The following is a 14,658-nucleotide window of genomic DNA, read 5'->3' as shown; positions in this document are numbered from 1 at the left end:
AAGAGAACAGAACGAAGCAGAACAGAGTAGAGCAGAGTAAATGCAGAGCGTCCTCGGTTTGCCAGCTCAGAGGCCTGAGGCCCATCGCGGGGCACGCATACGCGGAACCGGGCCCCGCGTATTCCGACGGTGAGGCCCACGGGCGAAAGGCGTCAGACCCCGACACGCCGCACGTATTAGAAACGAATATAAATATATCGAGAGAAGCGAGAGACAGAGAAAGAAGGAAACTCTTTGGCGAAGAGGGGAGTTCGCGCGCGTATTGGTAACGTTGGAGTTACACGCACCGACGCGGCACTCGCACGCTCGCTCGCTCATTCCTCCTACCTCGCGCGGGGCCGGCACTCGCTTGCGGGCCCCGGCTTGTCCCTCTCTCGCCGCGTGTCCCGCAGACACGGGGGCCCGCTGAGTCCCAGAGTATGCTCAGTGTCCGCTCGGCTTCAGCACGCCCCGTGCCGGTAGAACGAAGGACGATGACGCCGCCTCTCTGAAGGTTTTAAAGCGCGTTGCGTCGCGCCGCGCGTCAATCGCATTCCATCATGTTTTCCGTGATCGCGTCACACGACCAATCGTCGCGACGAACTTTCCGCGCGGGTGTCACTCGAGTTTCCCGCAATTGAAAACGGACGTGATCAACTCACGAAGGACAACGTTCAAAGGAGTGTTACGAAGAAAGGAATGACGTTTAGCGATGAAACGGATCGCTCAGTCACGAGTAATCCCTGATTATTCTGAGCAACACGCTAATCGTTCGTGACTGTCATCCGCGCATACAAGTTTCCGTTCATCTGCAATCAGGTCCTGAGAAAGATCTGAGCAAGTTTCAGATCGCATATCTCGGGTCTCCGCCGCTCGACCGACCGTGTTTGTACCGCGCGATAGGTGTCGCGTATTAAAACGTTAATCCGTGCTGTACTACCGGTTATACGTACAGATTGGTCCTCATCCCTCCGGTCTGCTTTACCCACCCTATTTCTTCTCAGCTCTCTCTCTCTCTCTCTCTCTCTCTCTCTCTCTCTCTCTCCCCCCCCCCTCTCTTCCCCCTTCTCTGTCTTTCTTTCTTCCTTTTTCTTTATCTTTTACGATTCTTCCCTCTCTCGATCCTCACCTCCTACGGCGACTACTTTCGTCAGAGCGTACTCGATCCTCTCCCTTTTCTTGTTCTCTCTTCGATCACTCCGTCCCTTGCTGCCTCTACCTCCCCCGCCGCTATCGTCTCTATTGCCCTTATTGCTCAAGACCGAGGTCGCGAGTTTGCTCGCGTTTCGCGAACGCGCGTGCCGATCGAGAGATGGTGAACGGGCGGCGCAATAAGTCCGATCCCACCGGTGGTGAGACGCTCGCGAGACGACGACGTCGATATTACACCGCGCGATCGAACCCTCCATTCTTGCGTCCACTCCGTTCGACACGCTTCTATTCTGATGGAATATCTTTGTATCGTGAGACGTCTCTATCTCGCAGTACGAAATGCCGATCGTATTTCACGAATTTTCTCATTTCCTCCCTACGTCCGTTCTGCATCGACGCGAGGAGAATGTCGTGCGTGACGTGCAGCGATAAATGCGACGCTTCTACGAACGCGAGTGTTGTTGACATATCGTGATAACAGAGAGGACTACAACGGAAAGTGTGTCGGTGAAGAAATCGGAAATGTTGTTTCCCGCGATGTCAGACTTCGTTTCGCGAAGCTACTATTGTGATAGTCGCAGCTATTATAAATACACTTGTAGAGAATTTGACTTGTAAGAAGTGAAGTCTTTGAGGAGATTAGCCACCGGACCTATTAGTTCAACTTAATCCATGATATCATGATCTATTTCTGTGGATTGGAAAAACATTCCGTGGAATAGAAGAAAAAGAACGGATTGGCAAGTCTTTGTGGCGATTGACAAGAATGCATTCGGGAAAAAGCATTATGATGAGAAAAGCTGAAGTGATAGATATCACGACGTCTTCGCAATCGATTAATGTGTATTGATCAGCTGAATTGACGTTAAGGAAAAAGTATTGATGAGAGATAAGCTGAAATGAGTATATTTCATTAGACCTTCCTCAAGAATATTCCTAATATATCACCACATCGAAAACATCGCTCGCGACGGACAAACGCCTCTTTGACGAGTCATCACTTCCAGGAAAGCCGGAAAGTCGAGCTCCAGACGCAATCAAGAGCGTATACCACGAGAGGCATTTAATACGTTTATTCCCGGCAGAAGGGTTCTACGTGGGAGCAAAAAGCCCAGTGTCTCGAGTGCCCCGAAGCGTTGTCTTATTAGCTTTTGCGAGAGAACGGGCGGCGGTGATCGCGAAAAGGGACATAATATACCGTAGAGGGGAGAAGAAAGGAGAGAGGAACCCGCCGGCGTTCCTTAGATTAGAAGGTCTCGGCCACGGCGATTATTACCGTCGGGCTGGGGTTACGCCGTGAAGCACACGTAGGAAGAAACCGCCGGTGGAAATCGATCTTAACGACCACCTCGTCCACGTCGGTTGTGGGTCCGGATGTGGTTGTCGCTGCTCACCCATCGCGTTCGCCATCCGTCGCGTAAGAAGAAGCATGTCGAGCTTGGCGCGGAGAAGACGCACGGCGGTGCTCGGTTCGAAACGATGGTGGCAAGGCGGATGTTGGGCCACCAGAAGCCACCAGGAAGCTTACTTGCGCAAGCTCTACGGCAGGAAGAACAATCAAGATGCCAGGAATAGTGGCGGTCAGAACGAGGATGTCACAGCGTGTACCACCGGTATCGATGCACCTTGGACGACGCCCGGTGTTTATGATCTACCAACCATTACCGACTCCGAGCATCATTATCTAGACGCATTTCTGAGAAATCGCGAAGACGGCGAGAACGGCAACAACGACGACGTCGACGATGTCGTCGCCGTGGTAGTTGGGTGTCCGGCGTTGACGACGTCGCGCGCTAGTCCGACGGAGAAGTGCGTGGAGTTCCTGAAGGGTGCTCATCACGACAACGGAACTAATTTCGGTCGCCGTGCCGTGGAGGATGCGGAATGCGGCCGCGTAACCGATTGCGGTTCGATACATTCGGGTTACGATGCGGTCGCCGGTTGTTCCGAGTAAGTTGCCATTGTCGATAAAGAAGAGGAATGTTTTTTTCGATATTTTTCCGCGGACGGAAATTGTTGTTGAACGTGAATACTTAAGATAGTTATGTTATGAAAAATCGCTGTGAGCTGTGAAAAAATACAGAGCATTTATTTCGAAGTCTAAGTGAAAAATCTGTGCGTATGTACCTACATTGAATATGTGAAACATTTCTGGACAAAAATTTAAAAATTTTAAGTTGAATATTGTCAATTTTTTCTTGCTAAAATAAAAATTAGGAATTTTTTGTAAATTTTATATTTTACGGGAATAAAGTAATATTTTATTTTATATTTATTTTTTAAAATATAAGTTTGGTTAGAATTACAAAGTGATTTTCATGTTCAAATTACTAAGTGATTTTCAAAATAAATTAACTCTTAAACGCTATATTATGGGACACTTCAGTAAAGTATATCTAACCCATATAGACTGCTTACAACTTTCATAAAAATAAATATGTATATTGCAAAAGAATTTTTCAGTTAAAATTCCAGACATTAAGAAACAACGGTATTAAGCAAATGTATATTTTTTTATTAATAAGAAAAAAGCAATGAAAAGAAGCATTGGAAAAAGAAAGCCGGGTATGCTATATCGAGAAGACGTTTAAGGTCAATATTAAAAATCAGAAATACGTATGTTAACATAGAGTTTACTAAAAGAATGTAGACGTTACATATGCACGAGTTGCGATGGAATCAAGCGGTATCACACGCGATATGTTCTTAGAAATTTAATTTACAAGGTAGAAATTTAACGACGCGAAGATTTCGAAAAATATATAAAAATCAAATGCCATATGTGACTGAGCATTATTAGTTTGTTTTTATTATCTTGTCTACTTTCACGTAGATTTATCTAGAGCGCAATTTCCTGTTTAACGCTTAATTTATCGTCCTCGATGCAGGAAAACGACATATTTGCACAGCCCACAGCAAAACTTGTATTAATCATGAATCGTTTCTCAACTGTATGATTGAAAACATCCTCATACGAACGTTTTGATAGCTTAGTGCTCGCTGATCCAGAACATGTGGAACAGCACGTGCGATTTCTTTATATGCTCGTAGTACGAAAAATGTTAGATTGAATCGTATCGATTTATTCAAGCGAGGAATCAAATGCTGTCAGGGTTAATATGTAGTTAGGCAGTAATAATTCATCATTCTCTCGTTCTATTTTATCGTACATCATATTCAATTTCTCTCGTTACAGCGCGTCCCCAATTTTTCCTCTTATCTCTTCACATATGTGAGACACGCCAATAAGCGTAGAAGTTATCTATGGATTAAGCAGAATTTCTAGATTTTGTTGGATATATTTTGGACTTTAAGTTCTACATTCGATTCTATATTTCAGAATTCTAGGCTACCCTAAGCCAGGTAGATTTTACAGAATTTAGGTCTGTAATTAGGTAAAATTTCAGACTTTAATAATAGGAATATCCTAATTGTAGGTCTGTAATTTAATTCGAGGAAACATGAACACAATTGCACGGTTCCTCAAGGATTACTCCCGTGAGAATCCTTACATTTATCTTAAGATCTTATCTTGAGAGAGAGAGATTCATATATTATAAATTTATTATATTTAACGTATGTTTCTTCTTTTTCATTTTTTATTAGACATTGTGACATTATACAAAATATATACATAAGTATATATGCATAAGTTTCATTATTTATGTATAATGCAATATCTACATAAAGTACCTAAGTACATGTAACAATAATGTAATAAATGTTTATAATTATATACAAAGAGTTTTATTAATAAAACCAATATAATAATCATTATTTTATTTATAAATAGTGTGGTACAATTGTCCTTCTCTACTGTTACAATCGTCCCAGGGGTTGGGACGATTGTAACAGAATTTCTCATAGTCTTTTAAACAAACATAACTTTTTTTCTAGTTACATTGAAAAACTGAATAAACAAAAAATTTTGTAGCTAAATAAATTCTACATCTAAATGTATATACATTTTTAATGTAAATATTATAAACAAATATAAGAATCTTTTTACAACTGTAATTGATAAACAATAATAAGAACTATTAAATAATATTATTAGTAAATATTATATTTTAATTGTTTTTCCTTACGCGTGCACGTAATGTGTTCTATACCGCAACGCTTTTGCGTGCGGTAAATAGCCAATACCTCAAGCCGTTGAGTTATTTCTCTAACCCCACGCAAAAGCGTTACATTATGAAAAATAACGCAACGCAGTGGTAGCGCTCGTACACATATCAACACGGAGAAACGCACCGACCGCTAGCGTCCTTTCAGGGCATCTGGGGGGGGGGGGGATAAGCATAGTTTTCTCCAATAATAAAAGTAACTACGACAAAACGACAATACAGTATCTATAAATATCATTCAACTTACAATAACGTTTAAATTTAATTTCAAATTTTCAAGTATCCAAGAAAATAACTGCCTGAAATGAATCGTGAGCAACGTGAGTATTGAAATTCAGTTCTGTAAATTAATCTATATCTAATTAATATAATAGAAGAGGGGCAGCTCTTTAAGTATAAAACATAAAAATTAAAAGAAGGGCCAAGAGTCAAATGTTGACATTTAACAAAGATACTTTAATTCGAATTAATAAACATTAAAAATTAATAATAGAAACAAATATATCAACAGACGTTTCGACATCGATCGGGTCTATCAATGTTCATAAAAATTCAAAATACATATATATGTCTACAAAATTTATAAAATTAATTATATATTATTAAGTAACGCAGTCTTCATTTCATTAGGTAGTTGTATAAATTGGAATAGTCAAAAATTGAAAGTTCTTATATTAGTCAAATTAAAACGGTCAAAAGTCCGCATAAGAGAGCAATCGGTAGCTTCAGATATTATTACTACCGATTGCTCATTGGAATAATTATCACATTTTAATGTGCGTAAATATACTATTCTGAAATATGTAAGTATATAAAACAGCCATTGATTGTGTTTCTCGTCGTTTCATCAAGTAAATATTTATGATGTACTTCTTATCTGTTTTTATACAATTTATTATTAACTTAGTTAAATAAAAATGTTTATTATTAAAACTATATATACTTGATTTTAACATATAATATACCATCATGTGTTTATTAGGATCTCCTACATTTTTTAAAAATATATATTGCTTTGTCAAACTTGTCTTTCTTACTACATTCAGTGATAGATGTTAGCAGGGTTAGGTACATTTCAAATACAAGCGAAAAAAAATATGTATTTTTATTTCAATTAGGATAACCATATATGGGGAATTGGATAAGCATATTAAATCGAAACGAAGACGTAACGGAAACGTTCAAATGTAAAATGTGTAACCAAACATTTAAGAAGAAATCGAATTTAAAAATACATGAAAATATCTACAAACCAAAAGAAAACAGTTGTGATTTTTGTGGAAAAAAGTTTACGTGAGTATTTAATTGAAGAACAAAGGTTACGAAAATCATATTGTTCTTTCAAATATAATATCAATGATTAGTAGTTATAATTATCATATTAGTAGTTATTATTTAAAAAAAACTGTATTTTTATTTCAATTAGGATAACGGTATATTTTTTAGATTATTGGAAATTGGATCAGATTTAATAGAAACATAGATGACATAAATATTGAGGCAAAAAAATTTGAATACTATATATGTAAAAAAAAGTTCAAAAGTAAAAGTAATTTAAACAGACATAAAAATTCATTATTCAAAAGACTACATTTGTATATTTTGTGGAAATGAATTTACGTGAGTATTTAATTGAAGAACAAAGGTTAGGAAAATCATTGTTTTTTCAAATACAATATCAATTAAATTATGTATCGCTTCGCTCGTGCGCCCGCGTCGCACAATAAACAACTAAAACGCACTTATTACACAATGTACTAATAACACTTCAAAGTCAAAATGTTACTTTTGTTCTCGGTCTACCCTATATAATATTAATGAAAAATAATGTCGTTTTCTTATAAATATTTTTTTCTTCTTACAGAAAGGTGTGCAGAAGCTGCAGGTGCCCGCGGGAGGAGCACCAACGGGCTACGACGGAAGCGAGCGGTCCTTCGGGACTTGGCCTGGGCTCGGGTCCGCCGATGGCGATGGCCATGGCCTTCCCGAGCGGCGCCGAGGGCGCGCCTCACCAGGAGCCCTTCAAAAGCCCGGTGCAAGCTGCGCCAGCCGGCCTAGCGCTGCAGGAGGCTCTGATGCAGCATCACCAGAGGCACTCACAAAGCGACGACGACAGTGGTTGTGCGCTCGAGGAATACACGTGGGTGCCACCCGGACTGAGGCCCGACCAGGTAGGATGACAGATTTATTTTACTTTGAGATAATAAAATTCTATGAGCACACAGCGTAGTCTAAAAAATTTTTTTAAATAAACACCAATGAATGCATACGTGCAGCAGCAGTATTTCAAAAAAAATAGGTCGACGAAAGTTAAAATAATAAGATGGCTTTATTTTATCTTGTTATAATAAAATTATATAGGCACATTGTAGTCTGAAAAGGCATAAAAAATAAACACTGATGACATGCAATAACAGTACTCCAAAAAAGATCAAGGATCAAAATAATGAGGCTGACAATAAGTAAACTAGGTAAACAGATTAAACATTTTTATGAGACTTTATAGATACTTTGTAATAATAGAGATTAATTAATTCACTGTCGAGATAATAGAGAAAAAAGGAAGTGAGAACGATTTCTCAGCTGTCGCGTACGCGTGTAATGCGAGGGTGTCTCCGGTGATTCGTCTCCTCGGATACCACTGACCGCGACAGCGGTCTCCAGATCGCCGGAACGATTACCATCGTGAACGACGACGGCGCAGTGAGTCATCAGACCGCATGCCGGTGAAAGCTCTCGCTGGATATAACGATGATAAAGCGTAATCGAGGGGTTCACCCGAAAAAGGGCATGAAAGGAGAGAATGCAGAAGATACAAAATGTATTTACCATACAGTTGTACCCTTCGATCTCCTCTTTTGAGAGATTCTGTTCTCAAAAAAAAGCACGTAATGCAGTAAAAATACTCTAATTTTAAATTACAATAATTTTGTAATTGAGAACTTTATTTATGTATTGCAACAGTAGGTTAACCTGCATTTTGTTAAAAACAGAATAAATGAATTTTGAAGTTAAAATATGTAATATTGGTATTATTTTATCATTTTAACTTTAAAATTTATTTACTCCATTTTTATAAAATGTGAATTAGCCAATTATTGCAACAATTCTTCAATTATTATGATTGTGATTCAAAATCCACTATTAAAAATCTATAGTATACCTAATGCAAATTATGTAACATAAACTATAGGTTTTCAACAATGCATTTTGGAACACTGACATTTGGAACACTATAAAAAGACTATCATCATTCTTTTTTCTTCACCGATTCATCTTTAGAGTTGAGAGCACCCTCTCATATACTGAAATATGTTGTGGAATGTCAAAAACGAAATCATTTTATTTAATTAAGTGCTCGATAGGGTACAATTGGATAATTCCATGTTAGATTTCTTCCCGCCGAAGGAGCTAACTAACGCACTCGCCGTCCATTAATTGGTTTAAAGCGCGAGAGTTTCGCGTCGGCACGGCGCGGAATAGAGTCCTCTTTCTCCCTCTCGGCGATGCGTGCTGGCTTTTGCGTGCCGCGCGCCAACATCGTCGTTTATTTCGCAAGTCCGCGATGCGGTACGTGCAAATCCGCTTCTCTTTCTCCTTCTCCTCTTCTCTTCATCTTCTGCGCCTCCTCCTTCCCGCTTTTATTTCCCGCTTTTGCTCCTCGTCCTAGCGGCGTCCGTCCGCGCGTTTTCTTTACTCATTTTAAGTGTCATTACGTCTAACGCGCATTATATATTATGACTCGGCGTTCTCGGCGAGGGGACGGTAATCCCGCGCAACAAGCTTTTCGCGCTCTTAAGCCTATCCCCCCGCACGACGATGCCGTCAATTCGCGTTTTCGCGCGAAGATCTTCAGTGTATATGAAAGTACAATTCGCGCGGCAATTCGTGAAGATTTTGCGTCCATAACGAGGAACAGCAAGCAATACGTGCAATCTTTATGCGAATCAAGAGATACCGATATTTCCTTAAAGAACCTTTGATATATTTACAAAAGTCCACGTTTTGCTTTCTGAAATTTTATGTTGAATTTTGCAATATATTTCTAATGTATTTTTGTAAATATAATACGCATAATAATTTAAAGAAGAAAAAAAAGTAATATTTATTAATTTTTTTATTTTCATCGATTTATAGCTTAAAAATTACTATTAGTATTAAGTCTCGACAATAAATAAGTCTTTGATAACAAAAGGAAATTTCATTTTTCGTAGATTTACAAATATATATCCTTAAAAAATCGATTTTAAAAAATATTATGGTAAGTATATGTGTACATAAAAAATATTAATCGATAGTTTATTCTGACAATTCTCGCGAGGGAGACGCCAAGGGAAGGATACGACTGGCACAAACAAAAGGAACATATGCAAGGCCCACGCGCGCAGCGCGAAGTGTTTAATGGCATGCTCGGGACCGACGCGATGCAATTGCCACTCATAAACGGATGCGAGTTGTAACGCGTAGAAATTTACCGCTAGATTGTGTAGAAACTCGATTACGCGCAAATTCCGACGACTATCGAGCGCGCACCGTTTCACTCACCAGGATATTCTTATGGAAATACCCATGTTGACACCGAGCCCGTCACGAGACATGTACCGTCATAAGGATAAACGCACAAAATAAAACCGCGCTTGCACTTTTATCTCTGCGTGCCTTCTCTACTCCCTTTATCGTCGTGACTCCACCGCAGAGGGTTTTCGTCCCAGTAATATACCATAAATGCGCACGTCAATGTTTTTCTTCGTCTCTTTGGTATGTTGACAGTGCCTATCCCGATACTTATCTAAATTTGCGATGGTCAGAGCGAGTCTCAATGACCATCAGTTAATGTCACCTACAGTTGACACTAAATTCTTTCCCTTGTCTACATATATCATATACTACGATATCATGAAGGGACAGAAAGTCAGCGAAAGAATTATTAGTTGAAGTTTTATTGCACGGTTTCAGTTGTCAGTTAATAATCGACGATGCACTTATTTATACATATGCCATCAGTCTTCAATAATGATTTTTCTACGTATGGATAAATGAGTCCTGCAATTTTTTTACCTAGTGTTATTATATAAAACTGGAAATCAGTGTCAGGGAAATTGAAAACGGTCAGAGCAAGGGAAAAGTCAGGGAACTTAGCAAAATTTTCTGGAAAATTAAAGAAATTTTATATAATCTGAAAATTCTTAATTTAATGTTTAGTTAAAAACATATGTAAATAACTCCTTAATTTGAAAATATCAAAACAATGTCATCAAGGTCATAGGAGTCTACCGCTGGATGTTCGATTGCGAAATAATATATGATTTTTGTATTGAAATCCTCGTACTTTACTTTTAAATCATCCTCAGCAAATACAATTGGTTAATTATTCTTTCCGTCTTGGTACCCATCAAAGTAAAAATTATCCATCCACTGCAGTTGCACGACTGAGTGATGTGTAGAAATCATGCTTTATGAGCACCAAATTGACATTTACAATTTTAACTATCGATTTCATTCTAGTACAAACTGCTCTACATATACCACTCGATGTAATTAACATATTTTTAAATTATTATCAAAGTTTAACTGTTAACTGTTACAAAGAGTGATATCAACTAATTTAATATATGTAATGTTACGTCCAGAGACTTCACAATTTTTTTTTCTTTCACGGGGAACGCTATACTGTTAGAAATTTCTTAATAACTTGTAATGAACATGTAAAGGAAGCTTGGTTCAAGCCTGTTAATGAAATGTAATGAATGCTGTATATAAATATTCATTTACTGATTTCTTAAATTTTATTAACATATGTATTACTTTTTTTATATATATATTTTTATTGAATTTAACATACATGTTTATTATTTTTATTACTTGTGATTCATTGAATTTAATATAGATACAATCATGGAAGAATTTTCGCATAGAAAGTCACATGACTGTACTGTTACACGTGCAGGTTTCGACTTTCTACGCGAAGCAAGATCTACCTCACATCACTAAATGGGTTGGGTAGGTTATTTTTAACAGTAGTGGAGTCCCCCCGCAGGGGGGGCGGAACCTACTGTATCGGCACATACGACTTCTATAATTATAAGGGAAAGATGTAGAATGGTACTTATTAATATCATACATGTGTATAGCATATGTTAAAACTATGATTGTTAATAACTTTTTAACGAAGGACGAGCGACAGCTAAAATCTGATGAGGGTTACTCAGGGTCATGAACTTGACAACATATGTCAAGGTCAAAGTCATTGGAGGGAGGTACCCTGATCGAGACATTTACTATATTTTAAAATTATGATTGTTAATAACTTTTAAACGAAGGACGAGTGACGGCTAAAACCTGTTGGAGGTTACTCAGGGTCATGACTTGACAACATATGTCAAGGTCAAGGTCATCGGAGGGTGGTCCCCTTTTGTAAGTTCAACAAACATCAGAGCAAATTGGCCATTACAAAATTAACATGACAACCATAAAAAATTAAACTTAGAACATTCACACTGCAACTCTTTCAAGCACTGTGTAACCAAATTAATTTTTTGAGTTTCGTTTTGAGGCCATTTATGAAAAAATATCCTACAGGACATTTCCAAGTATCATTGATAGCAACAATCATAAAAACAAAAGCTTTTCGTGCAATATCTCTATTATGATTTAGTGAAATTCCGAAATCTACATATTCGTATACTCGTAGTATTTTTGCGCGATACCAATTCTTTTTCTGCAACTTTCTGATAATATTTAACTTATCGACAAGTGATTGTCCAATGGACCTAAGAATCTGTGGACGGGGCACTAGGCAGTTCGGGTGGTTAATCCGTGGTAAGGGGAGTGTAGCGCTATCTCTTTTTAAGATAGGACCCCATCGGGTGTTTCCGTCATACACCCGATGATTCCCGAAAGACTAGATATTCACTAACCTTAATTTTCTAATTCCATTTGCGCGTTGCATTTCTTTTTCGGAACAGTCTGATTACCACAGCCCGAAATTATACAGGTCGGCATCGTCTTTTTTCACGGGGACGCAGACGCAACCTCAAAATGCTCTTTTTCGAGTATGTATGTATCTTCGGACCGTTCGGACGTCTTCGGTTAATTTCGTTACCCAGCCGATGAGGTCTTCTTGTAGAAAGAGATGCTAAGCGGATAAAAAAGGAGAGCGCACTCACTCCCCTTACCGCAAATTTGTCAACTCCCTTGCCTACGAACTCACTTTACGCCCCGTTCATAGATTCTTAGGTCCATAGATTGCCCTAATGATACAATTGTTTTCCTTAATATTGTTTTCTTCGGTATATCACTGGCAAAATTTCGAATGGAACATCAATTTCGTGGCTAATTATGTCCAAGTTAGTAGAAGGCAACAATTCTACGTCGACATTTCTGTTAAATGATTGACATTCTATACTTGTTTGTTCGACGAGTTCTGACTTACTCATTTGCAAAGTATCATTGACAATAGTTAATTCTTGATCCATAGTTATAGAAATATCCATATTAGAATTACAATTCAATCTTATATGCTATAGTTAACGGCTTATGCCCGTTTCCGTTTCTATCTACATTGATAGAAATGGGCATTAGGCAAATAATCAAAACGTAGAAGTACTTATAGTTGAATTTGAAATTTTTGCTTTTGTATGAGCTCGTTAAAATCCTTTGCCTATGTATGTATGTGCTTATAGCTCAATATCCTTTGAACTACTGTGTCTACACTTGTGTACGTATAAATCCATATGAGTAATTCTTTCGAAAACTGACTTGACATTTGCTCTAGTGACTAGTTTTTGGTTTTGTTTACACTGTTTTATTATGGCAAGCCGTTTTACTTTTTAATAGCACATAAAAGAAATTTAGTTTCTCTCTCTCTAAAGTTAAATTCTTAAATAATAATTGTCTTAAAAAAATTATGATTTTTAATAACGATTTAAAATTATGTCACAACATGATAATTTATCCATGAATTAGAATTATGTCAAGGCATAATAGAAATTCCAAATTTTTATTATGTCGCGACATAATTTTAATTCCTTGAATTATTGCAATTCATCGATGCTGTCGATGTGTCGATTGTCGTGTTTATTAAAAATGTTTTTTTTATTGACAATTTCTGTCTGTATTATTGCATCAATTTTTTGCTGTAAAAAGATAAATTATTGTTACTTGTTGAATATTATTACGGAACATCTTCGTTACATTACTGCATTAATGTCAAATATGATTTTTATGACATTTGCCAATGTATAGCAATAAGTGGTAATGTTAACCTGAAAACATCTAATCGATCTTATTTCTTTGCAGATAAGTTTGTACTGAAATATTATTTCTCTCCGTATATGTAATACTACTATATTGCTAACGCAGCCTGTTTTTGAGAATGGGGGGTGCGCCAACATAGTGAGATAGAAAATCGACTTCTCGCTTCCACAATTCGTGTACTTTCAATTGCGCATGCGTGAGAACGTATGCGCGTGCACTCATGGCATACCGTGTATTGTAAAGGTTAGATATTATAAAGTATAATTTAAAAAAAATACCAAGTCTAAAATATATAATTATTAAAATTGTTAATTGCTGTTTATTATTAATTATTGTTTATTGTTAATTGTTGGTACATATATGTTGTTTATTTTTAATATTATTGTTGTTTATTGTTAATTGTTAATTACTGGTACATATATGTTGTTTATTTTTAATATTATTATTGTCGTTTATTGTTAATTTTTAATTACTGGTACATATATTAATTATTAGTAAATACTGTTATAATTAATTTCAAAAATACATAAAATATATTAAAATATGAATGGAAATAAATCTAAGCGTGTTTATAACTTTGAACACATAGTTTTATTATTTATAAAACACATACTTTTTTTATTTAAACTATAAAATTAAAATTAAAAAAACTTTTTTTTAAACTATAAAATTTTAAACAATCCTAATTATAATTAATACTACTGATGAGAGAATAAAATAAGTTTTGTGTATTTTTGACAAATATAATCGTCTTTGCTAGACATATTTTTGGCTTCATAAAACAATCTTACATCAATGTACAGTGATACAATATGTTTACACAATTGCGTTCTATGATTATCAAATATTTCCTGAGTTAATATGTGATCTTGCATGGTATTGTTAGAAAATGGAGACGATAATCTACGAAGTATGGTATTTATTAAAAACTGTTTAATATTATTTTTTTTTAATTCGTTCATATACTGCCGAATTGTTGACTCTGATACTTTACAAATAATGCAAACATCATCAGATGATTTTAAATATGGCCTTTTATTTTTAATTTTTGATAATAAAGGCATTTTTTCACCTACTAACTGATTTTTACATATTTCACAATTTATAATATTATACAATTTATTACAAACTAGCACATTCCTTG

General features: G+C 36.8%; 1 protein-coding gene across 1 annotated transcript in view; it reads left to right on the top strand.

Annotated features, from left to right (window-relative positions):
* The first annotated feature begins 2,560 nt into the window (after nt 1–2,560).
* Nucleotides 2,561–14,658, top strand: part of LOC108776582 (protein espinas) — a 44,628-nt gene continuing 32,530 nt past the window's right edge. Inside the window, exons 1-2 of the mRNA XM_018543244.1 lie at nt 2,561–3,081; nt 7,123–7,429. Coding sequence (XP_018398746.1) covers nt 2,561–3,081; nt 7,123–7,429 — 828 coding nt within the window. The remainder of the gene's footprint in view (nt 3,082–7,122; nt 7,430–14,658) is intronic.

Source organism: Cyphomyrmex costatus, unplaced genomic scaffold (genome assembly GCF_001594065.2).
Source record: "Cyphomyrmex costatus isolate MS0001 unplaced genomic scaffold, Ccosl1.0 scaffold363, whole genome shotgun sequence".
Lineage (NCBI taxonomy): Eukaryota > Metazoa > Arthropoda > Insecta > Hymenoptera > Formicidae > Cyphomyrmex > Cyphomyrmex costatus.
The sequence above is the reverse complement of the archived record's forward strand: the minus strand, read 5'-3'. Positions and strand labels throughout refer to the sequence as shown.